The following is a 22,365-nucleotide window of genomic DNA, read 5'->3' on the forward strand; positions in this document are numbered from 1 at the left end:
GCAATGAACAATAACATAACACCAACTAACCTTACATTCCATCACAGTCTCTCAGTTTGTCGTATGGCAATGGTTTTCATGTTGCTCTACCCTGAAGTGTAATGCATTACTGCTGAAGAGCAAAGATGTCTCTTTGAAGACAAAGGTGCACCCAACCCAAACCGTGGTGTTTTCAATCACCTCATATGCATGCAAAAGCTGGATAATGCATAAGGAAGACTGATGAAGAGCTGAGGCTTTTGAGTTGTGGTGATGCTGAAGAATACTGAAAGTACTATGGACTGCCAGGAGAACTAATAAATTTGTCCTGGAAGAAGTGCAGCCAGAATGTTCCTTGGAAGCAAGAATGGCCAGACTTCATCTCACCCACTTTGGTCATGTTGTCAAAAGGAACCATTCCCTGGAGAAGGATATCATACTTCAAAAAGTAGATGATCAGTGAAAAAGGGGAAGGCCCTCAAAGAGATGAACTGACACAGTGGCTGCAACAACGGGCTCAGGTATAGCAAGGATTTGTGAGGCTGGTGCAGGACCAGGCACGGTTTTGTTTTGTTGTACATCAATAGGGTCGTTATGAGTTAGAGCCAACTTGATGGCACCTAACAACAAAACAACAACAGATATTACCTTATACATGCCTTATATGTATTATTTCAGTTGGCTTTCAAAACAATTTTGTTACAGATACTAACTTCCATTTTACAGATGAAGTATCTGGGATATGTAAAGGTTAAGTGACTCGTTTTAGGTCAATATCTAGTAAGTAGCAGAACCAACCTTCAAATCCAAAGAACCTGACTCTAGAGCCTACCTTTTCAACCACTATGACAACTTTATTCTTTTCTTAGTGGGCATTACCCAAAAATTTTTCAGAGTTAGGTCACAGTTATAAAAATATGTTCTAATTCCCTCATCCTTTCTCTAGTCCAAACACTAACGAATGTTCAGAAAATAAGCAAAGAAATTAACAAAGTATCTTAATCTAATAATACCAAAATTATAGCAAATTTTATACCAGATATAGAGTTAGTGTGATAAAATTTTCTTGAGAGTTATTGTACAGAATATTTGCTAGCAGTATCTTGGTGCGAAAGTATTTTTTTAATGGATTTTTCCACTGAGTTGTCTCAATAGATTTGTATCCAGTTTTGCTCCATTACTCTAAGAGCAAAATACTGCCAGATGATCTAGTTATACATTCATTTGCTAATCTTTAGTACAGACTAATTATGGGAATTTGGATCCTATTAAATCTTAGAAGCAGAACACTTCCTTAAATAGATGTTAATACAGATGCATTGGTCAAATGACCACTACAAATTCAACTGAAATAGATCCATAGTTCCACATGCTCTGCTTTGGTCTCTAGTTTTCTAAAAGAGAACATCAAACAACAAGTAAAGAGTATGTCTAGCAGACACTGCCATCATTTACCACATATAATATAATTAAAAAGAGAAAAGTTTTCACATTTTATATGTACAAAAGTGGGAAAGCATTCAACAATAAAGTAGACCACTGCTATGCACAAATAAGAAAATGTAGCAAGTGATAAAATATGGACTTTAGATTTAGACATCGATGCTAATCATTGTCCTGTCAAGTAGTAGCTAAGTGACCTTAATCTAAAATGGTGAAGATGCCTTCATGGGGTTGCTGTGAGACTTACTTTACACATTATATCAAAGAACCCACCACAATTCCTGGCCTAGGATAGGTACTCAATACATGGTTGCTGAAAATATCTTCTACCACTTGTCTGTCCATTTGTCATATTGTGGTAGCTTGCATGCTAATGTGATATAGTGGAAGCTATGTCACTGGTATTTCAACTACCAGCAGGGTGATCCATGGCAGACAAATCTAAGCACACCTTCCAGACGAAGAAAGACTAAAAGAAAGATATGGCAATCTACTTCTGAAAAAATTAGCCAGTGAAAACTTAAGGATAACAGTGGAACATTATCTGATGTAGTGTCAGAAGATGAGCTCCTCAGGTTGGTGTTCAAAATATGACTCGGGAAGAGCTACCTCTTCAAAGTAGAGCTGGCCTTAATGATGGGAATGGAGTAAAGCTTTCAGCACCTTCATTTGCAGAAGTGGCACAACTCAGATGAGAAGAAATAGTTACAACCATCCATTAATAATCAGTAGGTGGAATGCATGAAGTATGAATCTAGGAAAGTTAGAAGACATCAAAAATGAAATGGAATGCATAAAGATCTATATTCTAGGCATGAGTGAGTTGAAATGGACTGGTAATGACCATTATTAATTGGAAAATCATATGGTCTACTAGATTGGGGGTGACAAATTGAAGAGTTATAGTCACTGTCAAAAAAACCATTTCAATTTCAAGATCCTGAAGTACAATGCTGTCAGTAATAGGATAATATACATATGCCTACAAGGAAGACCAGTTAATGCAACTGTTATTCAAATTTATGCACCAACCACTAATGCCAAAAGAGAAGAAATTGAATATTTTTACCAACTTCTGCAGTCTGAAATTGATTAAACATGCAATCAAGATGGTGATTGAAATACAAAAGTTGAAAACAACAAAAGTTGGAAGGATCAGTAGTTGAAAATACGGCCTTGGTGACAGAAATGATGCTAGAGATGGCATGATAGAATTCTGCAAGACAAAATTACATACTCATTGGGAATACCTTCCTTCAATAAAATAAATGGCAAATATATATGAGGACCTCACTGGATGGAATAGACAGAAATCAAATCGACTACATCTGTAGAAAGAAATGATGGCAAGGTTCAATATCATCAGTTAAAACAAGGTCAGGGGCTGACTGCAGAAGAGACCATCAAATGCTCATGTGCAAGTTCAAGTGGAAGCTGAAGAAAATTAAAACAAATCCACCAGAAGCAAAGGATAACTTTGACTGACTGTAACACAACATATTCAGATTTGATGCACTGAGCACTAATCACCAAAGACCAGATAAGTTGTGTGATGACACCAAGGACATAATATATGAAAAAAGCAAAAGGTCATTAAAAACATAGGAAAGAAAAGCCAAAATGGATATCAGAAGAGATTGTCAAACTTGCTCTTGAAAGGAGAGTAGCTAAAGTGAATGGAAGAAATGATGAAATAAAAGAGCTAAACGGAAGATTTCAAAGGGTGGCTTGAGAAGACAATGTAAAGTATTATAACAAAATGTGCAAAGACATGAAGTTAGAAAACCAAAAGGGAAGAACACGTCTAGCATTTCTCAAGCTAAAAGAAATGATGAAAAAATTCAAGCCTTGAGGTGCAATGTTGAAGGACTCTATGAACAAAATATTGAATGATACAGGAAGCATTAAAAGAAGATGGAAGGAATACACAGAGTGATTGTACCAAAAGAACTGGTCAACATTCAACCGTTTCAGGAGGTAGCATATGGTCCAGAACTAATGGAAGGACAAAGTCCAAGTTGCACTGAAGGCAACAAAAAAAAAAAAAACACTCTAGGAATTGATGTTGTTGTTGTTGTTGTTGTTATGTGCCATCGAGTCGGCCCAGGAATTGATAGAATATCAAAAAAAGTTTCAACAAATGATGCAATGCTAGAGTGGTCACTCATCTATGTAAAGAAATTTGGTAGAGAGCCATCTGGCCTATCAACAGCTACCTCTCAGGCAAGAGATCCATATATGTGCCCAGTGCAAAGAAAAGTGATCCAACAGAATGCAGAAATTATCAAACAATATCATTAAGTAAAATCTTGCTGAAGATAATTAAAAACTGATTGCCAGAGCACATCAAAGGTATTTCCAGAAATTCAAGCTGCATTTAGAAGAGGATGTATAATGAGGGATATCATTGCTGATGTCAGCTAGATCTTGGCTAAAAGCAGATAATAACTAGACGATGTTTACCTGTGTTTTACTGAGTATCCAAAGGCATTCAACTATATGGTTTACAACAAATTATGGCTAATATTGTGAAGAATGGGAATTCCAGAACTCTTAGTTGTGTTCATGCAGAACCTGACCATAGAATAAGAGCAGTTGTTTAAACAAAACAAGGGGATACTGTGTGGTTTAAAATCAGAAAAGATGTGCACAGTGTTGTATCCTTTCATCAAAGTTATTCAATCTGTATGCTGAGTAAATGATCCAAGAAGTTGGACTACAAGAATACAGCATTAGAATTGGGGGCAAGCTAATTAACAGCCTGTTATATACAGATGACAGGAGCTCTGGTAGCATAGTGCCTAAGGCACTGACTGCTAACCAGAAAGCTGGTGGTTCAAGCCCACCAGCCACTCCTCAGAAGGAAGATTGGACAATTTACTTCCATAGAGACACCGCCTCGGAAACCCAAGGAGGGGTCGCTATGAGTCTTATCGACCCGACGGCAATGAGTTTTGAGTATATAGAGATGACACAATCTTACTTGCTGAAGGTTAAGAGAACTTGAAGTACTTACTGATGAAGCCCAATGATGATACCCTTCAGTATAGATTACACCTCAACATACAGAAAACAAAAACCCTCAAAACTGGACCAATGAGCAACATCATGATAAAGGGAGAAAATTTTGAAGCTGTCAAGGATTTCATTTTACTTGTATACACAATCGATGCTCATGGATGCAAAAGACAAGAAATGAAATGACACTGTGCATTGAGTAAATCTTTAGTTATTGAGCCATCACAGAGTATGTTGACATCATGTGTTAGAAAATATTTACTAAACTTATGGTTGGTATATCAATTATGAGTTGGTAATTTCTGCTCACATATTTTTCATTTTGAATAAAATAAATCAACTTATTTGATAATTTTTTTTAAGAAGTTGTTATTTCTATTTACAGTCTGGAGGAATTAGAGTAACATGATCTCAACCATTTGCCAATTTCCGAAGAGGTGCGAGATTGCAGGACTGGAACTTGTAAGGATATAGGTTACAAAGAACTTTGGCATCCTCTATGCTACCATTAATGTATCTGTCAGAATGATTCCAGAAGCTTAGCACATCAAAGGCCTATATTGCCCACTTATTGAGTATTTTTCATGTATTGGCAGGGGGTCTTTGCTAAGTGTATGTACTCCTGCAGGATTCCAGGTTGAGGGAGTTGCAAGCCAACACCTCAAGCATTAATAGTCACTATTCTACAAGGAAAGAAAAAGCTCTGGAGGATGTTGCAGTAACAGTTAAGTACTCAGGCAAAGAGGTGAGACTCGTCAATTCTACTCACAACTCACTAGACAACTCACTGTACCTGTTGGGGTGACAGATATGAAATTTTCTTTTGTACCAGCAAAGCAGAAACACTGAAAACTTTGACAAATACTATTAATGACTGCCACAATTATGGGTCACAGAACTCAAGTTTAGGAAATATGGCATTATTCTCCTTTTACCTTCCTGGAAAACATAATTCCATAAGACAATGGGTAAATACCCAAATGACATTTGGTACCAAAGAAACGTTGCATATCTACTGGCAAAGCATATATACAGCGGTAAACAGACAGCAAAAATTTATAGCCAAAATATTCATTCACATCATGGACAAGAAAATCTCAGTTTTACTATAGAAGATTATAGCATTAGAGGTGAACCACCTACTTTTCCTGGGCACTATAGGGACTAGAATAGGGTAGGACAAGAAATCACTGCTTGAAATATACTGGCTAGGTAGTGTTAGTGGCAATAAACTATGTCTAAGATATATCATGACTTTATACAATGACAAGACAGATGACTAACTTAAAAATGCTGTAAATACCAAGTTCAAGTTCTGGATCCATCCTATCAACAATATCTACAAATTACATATAATGTTAAAAAAGGACAAGATTTTTGTTGACCTCAAGGCTATGTGTGATTAATGAATTACTATGGTGAGACATATGATCCTATGACAGTAAGCATAATTTCTAGGCAAACAAAATGACAGAATAAAAGCTACAGAAATACAGTAAGCCATAATGAAAGTTAGGTTATGACACTGGTAGGGATATAACCAACAAAACTCTGATGTCTTGAACTGAGAAAAACTTGATCAATGATTCTTATCCCTGGGATACATATTAGTTTCAACTAAGGAACTTAATAATGCTGATGGCCAGCCCTCTAAGAGATTTCAATTCAATTGATGAAGTAGTGTGAGACCTAGGCTTTGTTTGTTTTGTTTTGTGGGTTTATTAATGCAGAGTCATGCTTGAGAATCACTGAACTAAAACATGTAGTCTAAAAAACAAAACAAAACTCACCGCCGTGGCGTTGGATCTGACTCATAGCAACCCCTCCTTAGGTTTCTGAGGCAGTGTCACTACGGAAGTAGATTGCTCAACCTTTCTTTCGAGGAGTGGCTGGTGGATTTGAACACGTACTCTATCAAGCTAGAAAATAAACTTGTAAATAATGGATTCTACAGACATATACTGACTAAATATAAGAGAAACAACATTTGTACTAAGAGTAAAAGAATTGTATGCCATGCATCAGCTCTTAAAAATAATATCCATCTAGCACATAATCACATCCCTCTTCTCTGCATAATTAGCAGAGTAATCTGTATTTGAATACCCCCCCCCCAAAAAAAAAACCCAAACCTACTGCTATAGAGTTGATTGTGACTCATAGTGACTGGCATTTGGTTTCCAAGGCTGTAAATCTTTATGCAAGTACATTGCCTCATCTTCCCATGAAGCAGCTGGTGGGTTTGAACTGTTGACTTCTGGTTAGCAGCCAAATGCCTTACCTACTATGCCACCAGAGCTCCTTGTATTTGAATACATACTTCTAAAAAATCAAGGTTTCTTTAAAAAATGGGGAAGGTCAGCTATCTTTAAAGCTACTGCTGATATAGTAAATGAAAAAAAAATGAAATGTATAAATAAACCAATATACATTACAAATTTACAATCCAAAGAGTGCCTTCAACTTTTTCCTAAACTATATTGAAGTGTACCAATAAGTAGTTCTGTTTATTAGGGAAAACTGTATCATCTGTGTGGTAGATAGTGACAAGAGAACTGTTGTGCTTTCAACAATAAAATTAGTAAGTCAATAATCCCACATATGTCAACCAAGATGAACTGACTAGTCAACAAAAGCTAGACACATATAATCAAACTGAAAGAGAAAAAAAATTTTCACAATCTAAAACTCTGGGAAGTCTAAGTAATAGAACTATTGGTGTTGTTGTTATGTGCCGTCGAGTCGGCCCCGACTCATAGCGACCCCTCCTTGGGTTTCCGAGGCAGTATCACTACTGAAGTAGGATTGCCCAACCTTCCTTCCGAGGAGTGGCTGGTGGGTTTGAACCGCCAGCCGTCTGGTTAGCAGGCAAGTGTCTTAGCCACTATGCTACCAGAGCTCCCCCTAATAGAACTATAGGTGGAGTCAATACTCTCTTCATCTCTATTGTAATTTACCTAGCTTCTGGTTAGTGGTCAAATGCCTTATGGACTATTCTGGTGGTATAGTGCCTAAGGCATTTGACTGCTAACCAGAAGGCTGGCAGTTCAAACCCACGAGCCACTCCTGGGAAGGAAGATTGGGCAATCTACTTCCGTTGAGATACTGCCTCCAAATCCGAAGGAGGGGTCACTGTGAGTCAGATCCGACTCCATGGCAGTGAGAGTTTGAGATGTAACAAAAAATACCAGAAGTAGATGGCTTTACAAAAAAAATTTATTGTCTCACACGTGAGGAGGCTAGATGTCCACATTCACGGTGTTAGCTCTAGGGTAAGGTCTTTCTTTGTTTCTATCAGTTGCCAGCAATCTTTAGTGTTCCCAGCTTAAAGATGCACTTTCTTCCATTTCCACATATCATATTCTACCAGTGTATGTATCTGTGTCTATTCTGTTCCTTTTATAAGACACCACTAAGAAGGATTCATGTTAGGACACATCCTACTATTAACATCATAGAAGACAACTACTATTTATAAACAGGCTTATATTTATAGGTACAGGGAATATGAGTTCAACATAATTTTGGGGAAGAGGGGGACATAGTCCATAGCAGTTTCCAAGGGGAGGGTAAATCTCAGCTATCCCTGGGTAACACATAGAACTGTTTATTTTAACCAATCTCTTGTATGTATCATTTTTGACCATTTTTCTACTTTGGTCATAGCATTTCCTTAGCCTATCTCCTTGGTGTATGTTTCTTGACTAGATTGGGGCAATCAGGCTTCAAGCACCTGTGAGTCTCCACTTCTTGGCAAGTGGAGATCCTCAGAGAGCCAGAAGTGGGGAGTCAGAGCACAGCAGGATAGTGGAATACTCTGGCATGTGCCAGCTGAATCTGAGGTAAAAGAGAAATGAAGCTTCAGTTCTGACGTAGAGAGCCAGAGAAGCCCGCACAATTATTTTGTCAGCTCCAAAGAACCAAGTAAAGAAAAAGACACAGCTATAAAGCAGAGAGTGAGGGGCAGAGGAGTCCAGAGTCTGTAGGTAGGTGCCCTGAAGGACAGTATAAGAGAACAGCCTATAGGCACTGAGGGGTTATCTACCCAGAGCACCTGGCCAGTTGTGTGGTGAGGAGTAGGAGCAAATACTTATTTTTCCATCCTTGCTTTAAAAAAAACTGACAAACTCACTGCCATCGAGTCAATTCCGACTCATAGAGAACCCCTTTGGGTTTCCTAGGTGGTAAATCTTTACGGAAGTAGATGGCCCAGTCTTCCTTCCACGGAGTAGCTGGTGGGTTTGAACTGCCAGCCTTCTGATTAACAGTCAAATGCCTCAGGCACTATGCCACCAGAGCTCATCCTTGCTTAAGTGACCCTAATTCCTCATCTTTGACTGTGCAACATGTGCTAAGTTTACTTTAATGTTTTCAGAAGGTTAAAACATGTGGCTCCTGATTCCAGAGTTTGCATTCATTCTGCACCAACTTTTTTCCATGTCCCAATTATTAACTGAATGCTCACTAGAATCAGGCTACTCAAGATAAGCCTGACAGAAATCAAATCCTGACAGTAATATTAGTTCAGGTAATTTTAAAGTAAACTTTTATTTTTGTACTTATATTTAAATCTAATTTCTTAGTGTTGCTTGTGCTTTACCACACAGCCAAATGTCTGAGATTCTAAGGTTTGCTTCATGAGTTGCTGGAAGGCTTCCCTTCCTTTAGGAAAGGGTTTGGGGTGGGGGGAACACAAGTGGGAGAGCACTGCTTCCTCTCTGCTATGATTGCCAGCAGAAGTGTCTGGGATCACATCCAAAATGTTAGAGCGGAGAGAATGTTTCACATTAAGATGATTGGCTGGCTCACAACTACCCTGAAATGGATGTATGAGGTGCTATTCCATACTTAAATATTTTTACTAAAACAGCCTTCCCTTCCAACTGCTTGCAAGTTAAATGAAACAAATATATTATTTATGCCAGAGGTAAGGTAAAAAAAAACCACTTTAAAGCATCTCAAATTTCCACAGATTCAATTATACTGTGAATGAAATTATATGCTTTGTATGTACATACACTTCTATGTATAACTATGTATATTTCTCACTATAAAATAGAAACCACTCAGAGTGAATCAAAGGTATCTACATTTTTAAAATATATTTCTCACCAGGTTTCTAATGAAAACAAAAAGTAGATAAAAAGGTTCAATATAATAATATAGAACAGATAATTGAACTGATTTACACTGACTAAGCCAAACCCTTGGTAATATGTCCAGTATCCCTATTCTCATCAACCTGAGAACCCAGTCCATTCATTATTGGTAGTGTGTAATTTAAAGTTTAAAAAGAGTCAAAAAATTACTGAAGGAGTTAGTATAATAAAGTATTCTGTATGAAATTTGAAAAGCTGGTTGCATTCCATAATTAACTTTCCCTGTGAGCTAGGGCTACAACTTAAGAGTCTTCTCAAGAGAATTAGAAACTTACCAAATGATAATCTTAAAAATGCTTCAAAAGGCAATTATGTAAAGTGTTCAGTTGATTTATGGTATACTGCCATTGGAAAAACGCAATTTAAACTCCCATAGCTATTTTTATATCCATACTTCCTTTGGAATAAAATGCTTTAGAAAATACAAATATTTGAATTTAAACAAATAGTACACATTATTTTGGTTATAAAATTCTACAAATAAGTAATTATTTACCTTCAGAAATCTAAGACAAAAATGATAATAATTAAAAACAAATATAAGTTTTTCTGTTACTCCACCTACCTTTAATGTGATACTGTAATGTGCAACAAATGTTGCATTTATCCATGCTCTTGAATGGGGATCACCCAGGAATTCTATGTGATACCGTTCAACATTTCCATCCAGGTCATAGGCCACATATTTCCCTTTAAAAGGATCAGGGCAGAGAATTCCTGGCCAACTTTAAAAAGAAAATATTTTTAATTATTTTAATGCATTATAAAAGGCAGACATTAACACTTCCATCACAATCATATATTAAACTTCCTTCTTTAAATTTTAATGACTTTTTCACATGCTAAACACATTCATACTTGCCTGTACTTTTACAAGTAAATTATTCACTTTATACAAGTAAAAACTTTAATTATGTAGATGTAGAAAGCTCTGTAGTAGTCATAATTTAAGATACACATAAGCTATAAGAAGAAAGGATTAGAAGACAAAAGAACTATCTCCAGGGTAAGTAAGAGACATTTAGGCACTGCTGATAGAAAAGATGAAAGAAAAGAGATTCTTATGATTGATGCTAGAGCTGAATTAACTCTAACCAACCAGAATGATTAATTAACAAAATGTATCCTACTGGCAGGGCTTCTGACAGAGTGGGTGGAAGAGAGCTGGCCTTTCCTGAGCCAGGGCTGTGAAACAAGAATATACTGGTAGCTCAGGCTGAGACATAACACTCTGGAGTAAAATTACTATGGAAAAGAACAGAAACAGAGCCTATAGCTCTATGTAGTCTTTTTATCCCTCCATCTGCATGACTGACAGGTGCCCAAATCACTAAAAACCCTTCAGCACTGGAAATAAAATGTATGCTTGATTAAAAATAAATCTTTAGGGATGCCTTCCTTCATGAACAAACTTCTAGAAATTCCTTGTTAAGTTTCATTTTTCTCTTTGAGTACTCATTTCCAACTTTTGTCCCTTCTATTGATTTTCTGCTTGGGATTTCCTCTCTGTATTCATAGCAGAGGACTCCTGTCACTGACATCTCTGATAAGCAAAAACAGAAACAATATTTTCATATGGAAACTGAGCAGGAAATTAGACAATGTCCAGAAAACTTCTGCTCTGAGAAAACCCATGCCTAAGAAATGATCTACTTTATCTGTTTTTTTACCAGGTTCTGTTTTAAAAGTAAGTTTGAAAGCAAAATAAAAACTTACAGGTACATAATCATCTTAAAGATGCCTGATTATGAATGCCAATAATATAAAACTAGCACTAGGGAAACTGGAATTTCAAATAATATACTTGCTCAATATTTTAAAAATAATTTTTGTTGTTTTAGACAGTAAAATTTAGGAACGTCGATTCAAGTATCACAACCTGGACCAAAATTATCATTTTGTATTTAAATAGCACAGTGTATATGACTGGGCTATAAGTCTGTGTATCAGCTATCTGAGTTATGGGCTTTAAAATTCTATCCATGGCAAAAAAAAAAAAAAAAAAAAACCCACTACGTACATCAACTCTAAACATTTTACCAATCATTCTAGATTCTGATTGATTGCTCAGAGAATAATGCAGGAAAGTAAGGCAGCAAATAAAGTCAGGGAGCTGTGACTAAGGAGTGTACAGTAGAAATTTGACAGAATTTTATAGATAAAGGTCCAAAATATGCATATTTAATATACCCAAATATCCAAAGCCAGCTATCAAGTTCTACTTCAGTTTGCAGCACTGTAGAGAGAAAAAGCAATGCGGGTTCAAATCAGGAGACTCAGGCTCTATTCTCCTTTTAGCAGCCATGAAGCCTCAAGAAGGAATCAGGCCTCTCCTCAACTCTGGTTCCTCACAGTGTTATTACAAAGTTTGAACAAACGCATGCTTTACACTTCTTTGTTTTTTGCAAGTTAAAGAAATGTAATGTTCCTTATACATGTAAGATAATTAGTACAACTGAGAAACAGAAAGAATTATACCAAAATATATTTCCCCTTATTTAGATAAATATTTAGAAACTGGATAATAAGATATTTAAATGATTTTACAACCTAAGAAAGTATGCAAATCATGCTGTAAAGAACCTGAAATCAAAAAATATCAAAATCTATAAATTGCTTGTATTTGAGAACAATCAATTATTGATCTTTTGATAGATTATCAACTGATATTTGAGTTAGAAAATCATAAATATAGAAATGTTTTTACCTTATAACCAACTAAAAAAAAGATCACAAATCATAAATTAACAACATAATGTAAACTAATAAAAAATAATTCAGGCTTAGTATCCTTAATGTAAAAATTGTGATTCCAGGCTAGTTGTGAGGAGTGATGGCCCTGGTGCACAATCACTAGGCATGGTGAGTGTGAGGATGGAGCAGGTGTCCACAATGTCCCTTGATACTGGGGAGAGTCTTGCAGCTCTTAGGCCTTTCTGAGGTAGGGGGTGAGGAGGCTGTGAACTTTCCAGCAGCCCTAGATCATGAAAAGGAAGCACTAGAGGCTTACAAATTTATTCAAACTATCTGGAACCTATAGAAGTCTAATACTTCAGAAGAACCAGAAGTAATAGCAGGAAGTTCAGGACATAAAGGAAGAAGATTATCTGGTTATTATCACACCAACAACATCTCATTGCTGTTTGGTAACTTATTATTAGGCTATGTTTAAGATTAAAACTTGAGTTTAGTTTGCCTTTTAAACCTACATTGGAAATCTACATTTCTGAATAAACCCACTCCAAAGACAACTTCAACAAATAGCTAAGTCCTTAAGAATGAGTAATAACTCAAAAATGACCAGAATTACTGGTCAGAAAGAGTCTGGTGGAACCCCCAAGACTATGGTCCAGGTTACCCTTTGGGTCTAGAGGTGGATTCACTCGCATGGATTGGCTCTCAGCCAAACAGTAGAAAAACCTACATGCAGAACACCTACCCCAAGGCAATGTACTCACCTACTTAGGGTGATAGACCCCTTAAAGCAATCAGCCATGAGGCACCAAAGAGGCAGCATTCACACAAAGGGAAAGCTGAATAGACAGGAATGTACAGTTAAGAAGGGCAGAAGGAGGGGTAGTCACAAGGATGGGAGGGGAGGAGAGTTTTTTATGGTCAGGGACGGTAATCAGGGCATGAAATCAAATGTGCACGAACTGTTGAATGTAAAACAAATTTGCTCTGTAAAGTTGCACCCAAAACACAATTAAAAAAAAAAAGTGAGTGGCAGCTGCAAACTTCCAATGTACCTGAAACTGAAGACTAGCTGCTATTTAAAAAGCAATCAAATTTTAATTGTTACATTTGTTTAAGCTTTTTGTAAAATGTAAGGGGCTCATGTTTAATACCAGGTGACTTATATCTCATAGGTAGGGCTATTTTTAAAAATTATTGCTAAGTAAGATTAAATTATAAGTAGTATCTATTCAGCCCAGTGTCAAACAGTCTGGGACTTTCTAAAATTTAAGTCATGCAAGAGAAATATTTTGAAGTTATTATGTGTAAGATGAGCTGTTAGTTTTGTTGATACCCATTCTTATAAACTAATTTTTATATCATATACCAGTTGGCACCAAGAATATTCAATTTAAATTATTACTCCACAAAAATTAGATGTCAGTGAAAGAAAACTTATGTTCATTCTTCATAGCATGTTAAATTATAGAAAATATTGCATGCTGATTTAAAAATGAATTATGAAAAGTATTATCAAAAAAGAAAAAAAGAGAGAGAAAAGCATTGTCAAATATCCAAATAACAGGGGAACTTTAGCATTTCTTCAGGTAGCAGAGAGGAACTGTCTGACTCCTGGTCAGATATCTCTGCTACAACCAAATGTAGCAAACGGCAGGAAAAGCTGAGCAGAGGTGATAGACACAGAAAACATGATTACTTCTCTCCATCTGCTACCTCCATCATCTTCTTTGACTTGCTGTGATTGAAGAAGGCTGATGTCCATATTTTGCCCTCACACTGACCTCAATTTGAGCTCCAAAATTGTCAACCATGATAGTGCATTTTGCACTTCTACTTCTTGATTTTTCACTTTCATATTGATGAGAAATTCTGAAGAACTGTCTGGGGCCTTAAAGGTACAGAGGAGGAGAAAGAGTAGATGACAAGGGTATTAGAGAAGTGTACAATCCATTTTAGATCAGTGAGTGATGGGAAGTAAAACAAAAACAGAACAAGGTCAAATGGATACCAGATAGTGAAATATACTGGGGTGAGGGAGAATTTTGACAGGAAAAGCTACCTCACTGCAAGTGCAAATATATCATGAAGAGAATGATGTTTTATACATTTTTTATCCAGTGGAAGTGATTTTTAAAAAGATAATTATTAGAAGTTAAAACTTAAGCATAATTTCAGTGGTCATGTATTTAAACTCAGTAAGATATAAAACCAAAAACCCACTGCCATCGAGTCAATTTTGACTCACAGCAATCTTGTAGGACAGAGTAGAACTGCCTCATAGGATTTCCAAGGCTATAATTTTTATGGAGGCAGATTGTCAAATCTTTCTTCTGCAGAGTAGCTGGTGGGTTCAAACTGCCAGCTTTTGGGTTAGCAGCCGAGGCTAACCACTGCTCCACCAGGACTCCTTTAAATAAGATACATTTAACAGTTATTTTAGAAGCTCTGGTAGTGTAGTGCCTAAGGCACTTGACTGCTAACCAGAAGGCTGGTGGTTCAAACCCACCAGCCACTCCTCAGAAGGAAGATGGGCCAATCTACTTCCATAGTGATACTGCCTCAGAAACCCAAGGCGGGGCTGCTATGAGTCGGGTCCAACTCGACGGCACTTAACGACGATAACAAACAGTTATTTTCAAGTTGTGTTTGGATATTTAAGAAGACAGCAAATTTTACCCAAGCTTCAGTCCTAAAATTTATGCACAGATTTCGCCTCTGGGCTGTATTTATCTGTATTGGGAAGGATGTCTAAATGCACCAGGAAGAGAAAACCTATCTTCACAATGTTTAAGCAGCCCTAATTTTGAAATATTAATCAAATAGCATTGTGTTCAGCTAGAAATAGCACAGAAGTTAAAAGGAAAAGATAGCAGTGCATATCTCACTTAACACAGGAAGATACAATGGCAAGTAGAAACTAAGGCTCTATATAGGATAACTAAGGACTCTGGTGGAACAGTGCCTAAGGCATTTGACTGCCAACCAGACTGTTGGCAATTCAAACCCACCACCTGCTCTGCAGAAGGAATATGGAGCAATCTACTTCCATAAAGATTTACCCCCTTGGAAACCCAAGGGTGCTATGAGTCAGAATCTACTTGATGGCAATGGGTTTGTTTTTATCTTGGTTTGTTCAGGGTAACTACTTTGGGTAATACAAACCACCTCAATGAAAATTTTTAGATATAGCATATTAATTTTAAAATTGAGATTTCTGCTAGCTTCTTTCAGCACCATAAAGTATTATTTGATTGTTTTTTATTTGCATGCTTTTGAATATGGATTAATATGCTTATAAATGTTCATGTATGGTAGGAAACTTCCCATCAGCTCCTGCAGTCCAGGGATTTCTTGGCAAATATAGCATTCAGTGAATGATAACTACAACACATCCATTTTGTGTTCCACAGTTTAGAACTGAGGCTCAAGTAAAATTTGCTCTTCTCTTAAACATCCAAACCACTGTTTGGAATAACTGTTAAGTACATCTTATATATATCACAAGTAAACTTATGCTTAAGTTTTAACTTCTAATAATTATCTTATTAAAAATCATTTCCACTGGATAGCAAATGTATAAGTCTCTCCATGATATATTTGCACTTTCTGTGAGGTTACTTGTCCTGTCAAAATTTCCCCTTATCCCAGTGTATTTCAACATTTGCTACTGATTTGACCTTATTCTGTTTGTGGAATCAAATTATCTGTATTTTATAATGGAACTTCTGAGGTTCAATATCTCTAATTTAAGAAATGGGTTTGTTTTTTGCCACTTTGTCTGAATTATTACATTAGAAATTTAATTGGAGTTTTCTTTTGCAGTTTTACACTGGTAACTGAGGTTAAAATTTGCAAAGACAACTGAAACATGTTTTACTACAGTCCCTAAATTATCTCTGGTTAGGACCATCAAGATGCCTGAAAAATACAGCCAAAGATACCTTCTTCCTTACTGGAAAGAGTAGAATACATGTGACTAAGTAGTACTACTTAACTACTAGTAAGTACTTAGTCACGTGTATTCCTCTTTACTAAGAACAAATGAGCACAGACTTACATACACTAATAAATTCAAACCTAGTTATATTGCTTATTCAGCAGCACAAATGCATAGAAAGAAATGCAACAGCACAAAATAAATATACAATTAACCTAACAGAAAGAGTCAAATATTAGTTCTTAAATGAGCAATTTTATAGATGTTGAAGCTTCAAGTGGAAAGCCCAGCTAGCTGGCTACAGAGACATTTAACAGTGTAGCATTATCTGGGTCAATTCTCTTTAGTCCATGGCCTTACACCCAGCTTTGAAGGCTTAACAACTTAGTCTTGTCAATATCTCATTCTTTCTCAGAAGGGCTGACCCTCTCAACAAAACTAAAAAGAAACTGATGTAGAATCTAGAAATGCCTACTTAAACTTTACTTAATAAAAACAAATAATTTTCAATGGAATAGCATCTTCTTTGTCTATGGGCACGCTCAAGTTGGAAAATCAACTTATATACATCTACCTTCTATGAAATGCAATCTAATTCTAAATCTGTTGGCTTTAAAAAAGGAATAATATTAAGAATACATTTATAAATACCTTCATAAATACCTCACAAATAGCCCCATAAAATGAGTGTCCATATTCATGTCCTCTTTTAGTGCCTAAGGGATTTGACTGCTAACCAGAAGGCTGGTGGTTCAACCCTACCAGCCACTCCTTGGAAGGAAGGTTGGGCAATCTACTTCCATACAGATACCACCTCGGAAACCCAAGGAGGGGTCACTGAGTCAAATGGACTCAATGATAATGAGTTTGGTTTTTTGGTTTAATTTTCTAGGTCATCTTGATGTTCACCCTAATTATTATATGAGGGTCAATTAGCAGTAATATAGCAATGTTTACAACATTGTCACATTTGACTTTTTTTTTTACAGAGCCCTCAGAAGTAAAGCTCAAGTATCTTGGAGAGATTGCCTACACTGGCAAACAGAGTGAGTGCCAGAACAAGAACACAAATCTAAGTTTTGACTTGAAAGCCTTTTGTGTGTCTGTACATGTTTTGAAAAAATTCTACCACAGTCTCTATATGAAAAAAATACATCCTATTTTCTTCATAGAGAATCACTGGACATAAATTAAAAAACAAGGCAAAAGGAGCCAGAGAATCTCATCTTCGAGAATGGTGTGTAAGAGAATATAATGTAACATAAGAAGAAATTCTGGGATAGAAACAAAGGTGGTATAGTTTTAGAATCTCCTAAAATTCTCCAATACATAATAGAACAAGTATAATAATAAAACCAAAACTTGGCATACAATATTTAAAGCAAAATTAAGTGACAAGCTATCCACATGAAGAAGAAAACAGAAACAGGTAGGTACAAATTCCTGACAACTACAAGGCCTACATATTATTAGCACCTATGTGAGAGAAAACCAAGATGAGCTAGATAACAGTGGTGTGATGACTTTGAAAATTGAAAACTTCTAAATTGCCAATAGGTACCTACTGGAAAAGTAAAACTGACTACAGCAACTAAATTCAGAGGGGGAAGAGTTGCAATAAAATCTGAAAGTGTTAGAGGAATCTGAACCCTACAAACACTTAAAAAATAACCAGCAAAGCTCCTTTTCAAGACAAAAACTTAACACTGATGAGAAACTGCTGATAGTATAATCCAAAATGAGGAGGGCAGATCAATAAGAACAAAGAAAAGAAAAGGCACAAATAAAAGCAAGGGAGGAAAACAGCTAGAACATCTCAGAAAAGGCACATCTATATTTCTGATACTTTGAGAAAACAAAAGAAAAGGGAGCTCTTGGATTATGAATTAGGGAGGAAAGAATTTAAAAAAAAATCTATTTCGCAGCTTCTGGATCCAGACAAGATAAAGTAAGCTCACTTTTTCTCTTCCATCCTATAAATATACCTAAAAATCCTAGGTGTTATACATAAAACAAACATAAGAAGATTCTGAAAGGTAGAAGATAGATTGCTATGGATCTTAGAACATGAGAAACAATATGGTGATAAGTTTTCTGGGCTTTCTTTTTGCCTCATATATCCCAAACTGGGTACTGAAAAAGCCAACAGCCCAGAAACACCAATGGATGCAGAGAAAAAAGAAAGGAGGAAGAAGAAGAAGAAGGAAGAAGAAGAAGAAGAAGGAGGAGGAAGAAGGAAGAAGGAAGAAGGAAGAAGAAGAAGAAGAAGAAGAAGACGAAGACGAAGACGAAGACGAAGACGAAGACAAAGAAGAAGAAGAAGAAGAAGAAGAAGAAAACATGCCAAATGAAGCTTGATCTTGCTAGCCAAAACACCAGGAAAGGGGCAGCCTAGCAAGACAAAAACCTAGACAGTAACTGTTTTACCCCAGCTGTGACAGTTGGAGTTGTGTGTCAACTTGGCTGGACCACAATTCTGAGTGGTTTAAGCATTGCGATGCAGGTTATTCCCATGATGAGATCAGATGTGTATGTTTTGAGCAGCCAATCCATTGAAAGGGAGTTTTTCTAGAGGTGTAGCCTGCTTTCAATATATTTATGGACATCCTGGGAAAAGAGATACTCTTCTGTGGATCAGGATCCTGTCATGCTGCCTACAACTGTCTGTGAGCGAACAATCCACCATTTGGCCTGGTGATCTTGGATTCGTCATTCATTGGAGTCAAACACCAGTATACTGCCTGTCAACCTTGAGCTTGTCAGCCCCTGCAGCTGCTTGAGTTGGGAAAACCTCCACCTTGATGTCTGATCCAAGAACTTGGGACCTGTCAGCTTCTATAAGTGTGTGAGCCATTTTCCTAAGATAAATTGCTACCCCCTCCCCCGCCTCTCTCTCTATACATACAAACTTTACTGGTTTTGCTTCTCTAACAAAATAGCAAAATCTATGACTTGCCTATATCCCATTAGCAAAGGCTAAGTAAGGACCCTAGATTTCCACCCACCCAGCAGTAACAAGGAACTCTCTGTCTCCCTGCTCAGACAGTGTCAGAGGAGGTTTAGTGGGAACCTGGGACTTTCACCACCTTCAGGTACTAACAAGGCCTACCCTCCTTGGGTGTCAGTGGTGTCTACATGAGGAACAGTAACAAGGTGCCTGCATCCATTCTAGCCATGGTGGTGAGTGAGGAGCTTGAACTCTCACCTGCCCCCAGCAGTAATTAGGCCCCTTCCATCCCCCAGAGTATCAACAGAGGCTGAGTGGGAAACCTGAGCTTCCACTCCATATGGCCGTAATGATAGGTGGAAGCCCCGCCACTCCATCCTCAGCCAATGGTATCAGAGGACACCTGCTAAAACATATTTAATTAAGATCCAAAGCAGGAAAAATAGATAGCTTAGGGAGTTTTGGCAAGATGGCTAAATAGGTAGATAAGCTACAGAGATCCTCTGCAACAAAGCAATGAGTAACCAATTGAAACCAATATAGACACAATCCTGGAACCCTCAACTTTGAAGGCAAGGATAAAGAAGTGGATTAAATTAGTAATTTAAAAATAACCTGGATGAAAACAGCAAGTAAGGAGATAAATGGAGCTATGGACTACCAGCTGCGAGGCCACAGCCATTTGAATACATCCCAGTAGCAACCTAAGAATCAGCTCTGCTCACTAAAGTCTGTACAGGCAAGAACTGCATTGGTTCCTGACAATAAGAAAGGAAAACAGCAAAGGAGACAAACAGACCTGTGGACTGCAACAGCTGTCCTGAGGGTGCAGCCATTTTGAGATATTCCCAAGTGGCAGGCAAAACCATTTTCAATACATGCAAGTGGCATTCTTCCTAGAATGTGACATACAGTGGGCTCCACTTGCTGAGGACAAGATGGGCAGCTGCACTAGAGGCTGACGACTGGAAAGATGTGCTACTCCCCTTGTTACTTTTATAACTCACACACTCTTGGTGAACAGAAGTGTGGCCATCCCCTGCTTCCACCTACCTCTTTGACCAACAGAAATTCCATCCTGGCCTGGCCCTGACAGAGCCTGGGTGCCATGCTCCACACCCCACAGTTTTGTTTTTGTTTCTTTTTAAATTATTCTCTTTATCTCCCTCTTGTTTTCCTCTTTTTGTTTCCCCCTCTTTCCTATCCCTGGTTCATGTTTTTTCTTTTCTTTCTTTTCCCTTTTCCTGGTTCCCTTTTTTCTTTTCCCTTTCTTCTGGTTCTTCTCACACCTTGTTTTTCCTTTTACAAAGTTTTCAATTTCTAATTTACTATCCTTTTACTCTTGGCCTTTTCTCTCATTCCTCTTTTTCTATATATTGTGGCCTTTTCTTTTTCTTTTTTTTTTTTCTCGTTATCCTTCTTTTATCCCTTTTTAATATATTTTGAAAATTTTTCTACTCATTTATTGTGTGTGTGTGTGTGTGTGTGTGTGTGTGATTGTTCCTATTAATGCAGTTTGAGTTTCTGTTATTTTGATTTTATTTTTTTGGTGTTCAAAAAATTTTTTTGTCTGACTAAGTGGCAGACAGCAACTATTCCAACATAACAGAAACATACCTGCACTTCCTGCACCCTGAGTGAGGGCCACTGAGTGAGGGCCAATGCTTGCTTTTTCACCAACTGGCCAATGACAGATGACGACCAGTATCAGCTAAACTCACCCTTAACTACTCCATATGAACAGCTAACAGAGACCTGTGTACACACTTTCATTCTCTTTCACACATTAAACATCAATATAACATCACCACAATGTCTTGGAGACAACAGACTATCTCAGCCTACACAAAGAAGATAAAATAGTAGAAACAAGGGACCAGGATACAAACCCAGAAACATCCCTGAGGAAGAATCAGCATTGGAACCCCCTAATAAGGAATTCAAAAGAATTATATCTGAGTATCTTAAATGGGTTGAAAGACAAATCAAGGAAAACACAAAATTGAGGAAGACACACACAAAACTCTAAAATAATTTAGGAAAATGATACGAGAACAAATTGAGAAAATAAATAAAAAATTAGAAACAATACAAAAATAACAAATAGAAGTCCAGAAGTTTAATAGTAAGATTTCAGAAACAGATAAAACATTGAAGGGAAAAAGGAGTAGAACTGAATTAATGGAAGGCAGAATTAATGGTATTTAAGACAAATAGCTCAATACTACTTTGTTCAGGAGTCAATCAGACAAAAGATCAAAACAAAATATAGAAAGCTTAATATTCATGAGAAATACCAACAAGAGGAATAACATACATGTAATAGGAATTTGAGAACAGGAAAAGACAAATAAAACCCCAGAGAAAATTGTCAAAAATTTGTCGGAAGAGAATTACCCTAACATGATGAAAGACAAGAATACATCCATTGAACAGGACAGACCCCAAAAGAAAATCTCCAAGACTTATCATAATCAAGCTCACCAAAACCAAAGACAAAGAAAGAATGCTGAAAGCAGCACAGGAAAAACAAAAGGTTACCTATAACGGGCAACAAATAAGACTAAGCTCTGATTTCTCAGTAGAAACCATGCAGGTAGGAAGGCAATGAGATGATATATATAAAAGTCTGAAAGGAAATCTCCCAACCAAGAATTATATATCCAGCAAAACTGTCCCTCAAATATGATGGTGAAATTAGGAGATTTCCAGATAAATAGAAATTAAGGCAATTTGTTAAAACCAGACCAACATTACAAAAGATCTTAAAGGGAGTCCTTTGACAGAGAATGAACAACAACAAACAACAACAGATGATTAGCAAACATGATGACATAACCCAGAAACCTACCCAGTTATTTTAAAAAAAAAACCACTGCCATTGAGTCGGAGCCAAAGTAAAAGAAGCTTACAAGACTGTAAACAGGGAACCAGAGACATCAATTGGTAAATGAGGACAACTACAAACCACACAGGGAGAATAAATAGTGTAGTTACAAAACTCCTAAGTGGTAAGAAATCAAGACAATTGTGAGATAGAACAGACTGTTTTAAACTTGGGAAGAAAATAATAAATCACAGAGTAACCTCAAAGAAAAATAATGAACCTTCTCATCAAAATAAAAAAGAGGATAAGCACAAATATTTAGCAAATACTAAAACAACAGTAATGAAGGCGATACAAT

General features: G+C 36.9%; 1 protein-coding gene across 1 annotated transcript in view; it reads right to left on the reverse strand.

Annotated features, from left to right (window-relative positions):
• Positions 1-22,365, reverse strand: part of ZCWPW2 (zinc finger CW-type and PWWP domain containing 2) — a 213,087-nt gene that overhangs the window by 185,471 nt on the left and 5,251 nt on the right. The window contains exon 2 of the mRNA XM_007936232.1: positions 10,165-10,324. Within this exon, the coding sequence (XP_007934423.1) occupies positions 10,165-10,324 (160 nt within the window). The remainder of the gene's footprint in view (positions 1-10,164; positions 10,325-22,365) is intronic.

This window comes from Orycteropus afer, unplaced genomic scaffold (genome assembly GCF_000298275.1).
Source record: "Orycteropus afer afer isolate SDZICR_OR568_19922 unplaced genomic scaffold, OryAfe1.0 scaffold00003, whole genome shotgun sequence".
Taxonomy (NCBI): Eukaryota; Metazoa; Chordata; class Mammalia; order Tubulidentata; family Orycteropodidae; genus Orycteropus; species Orycteropus afer.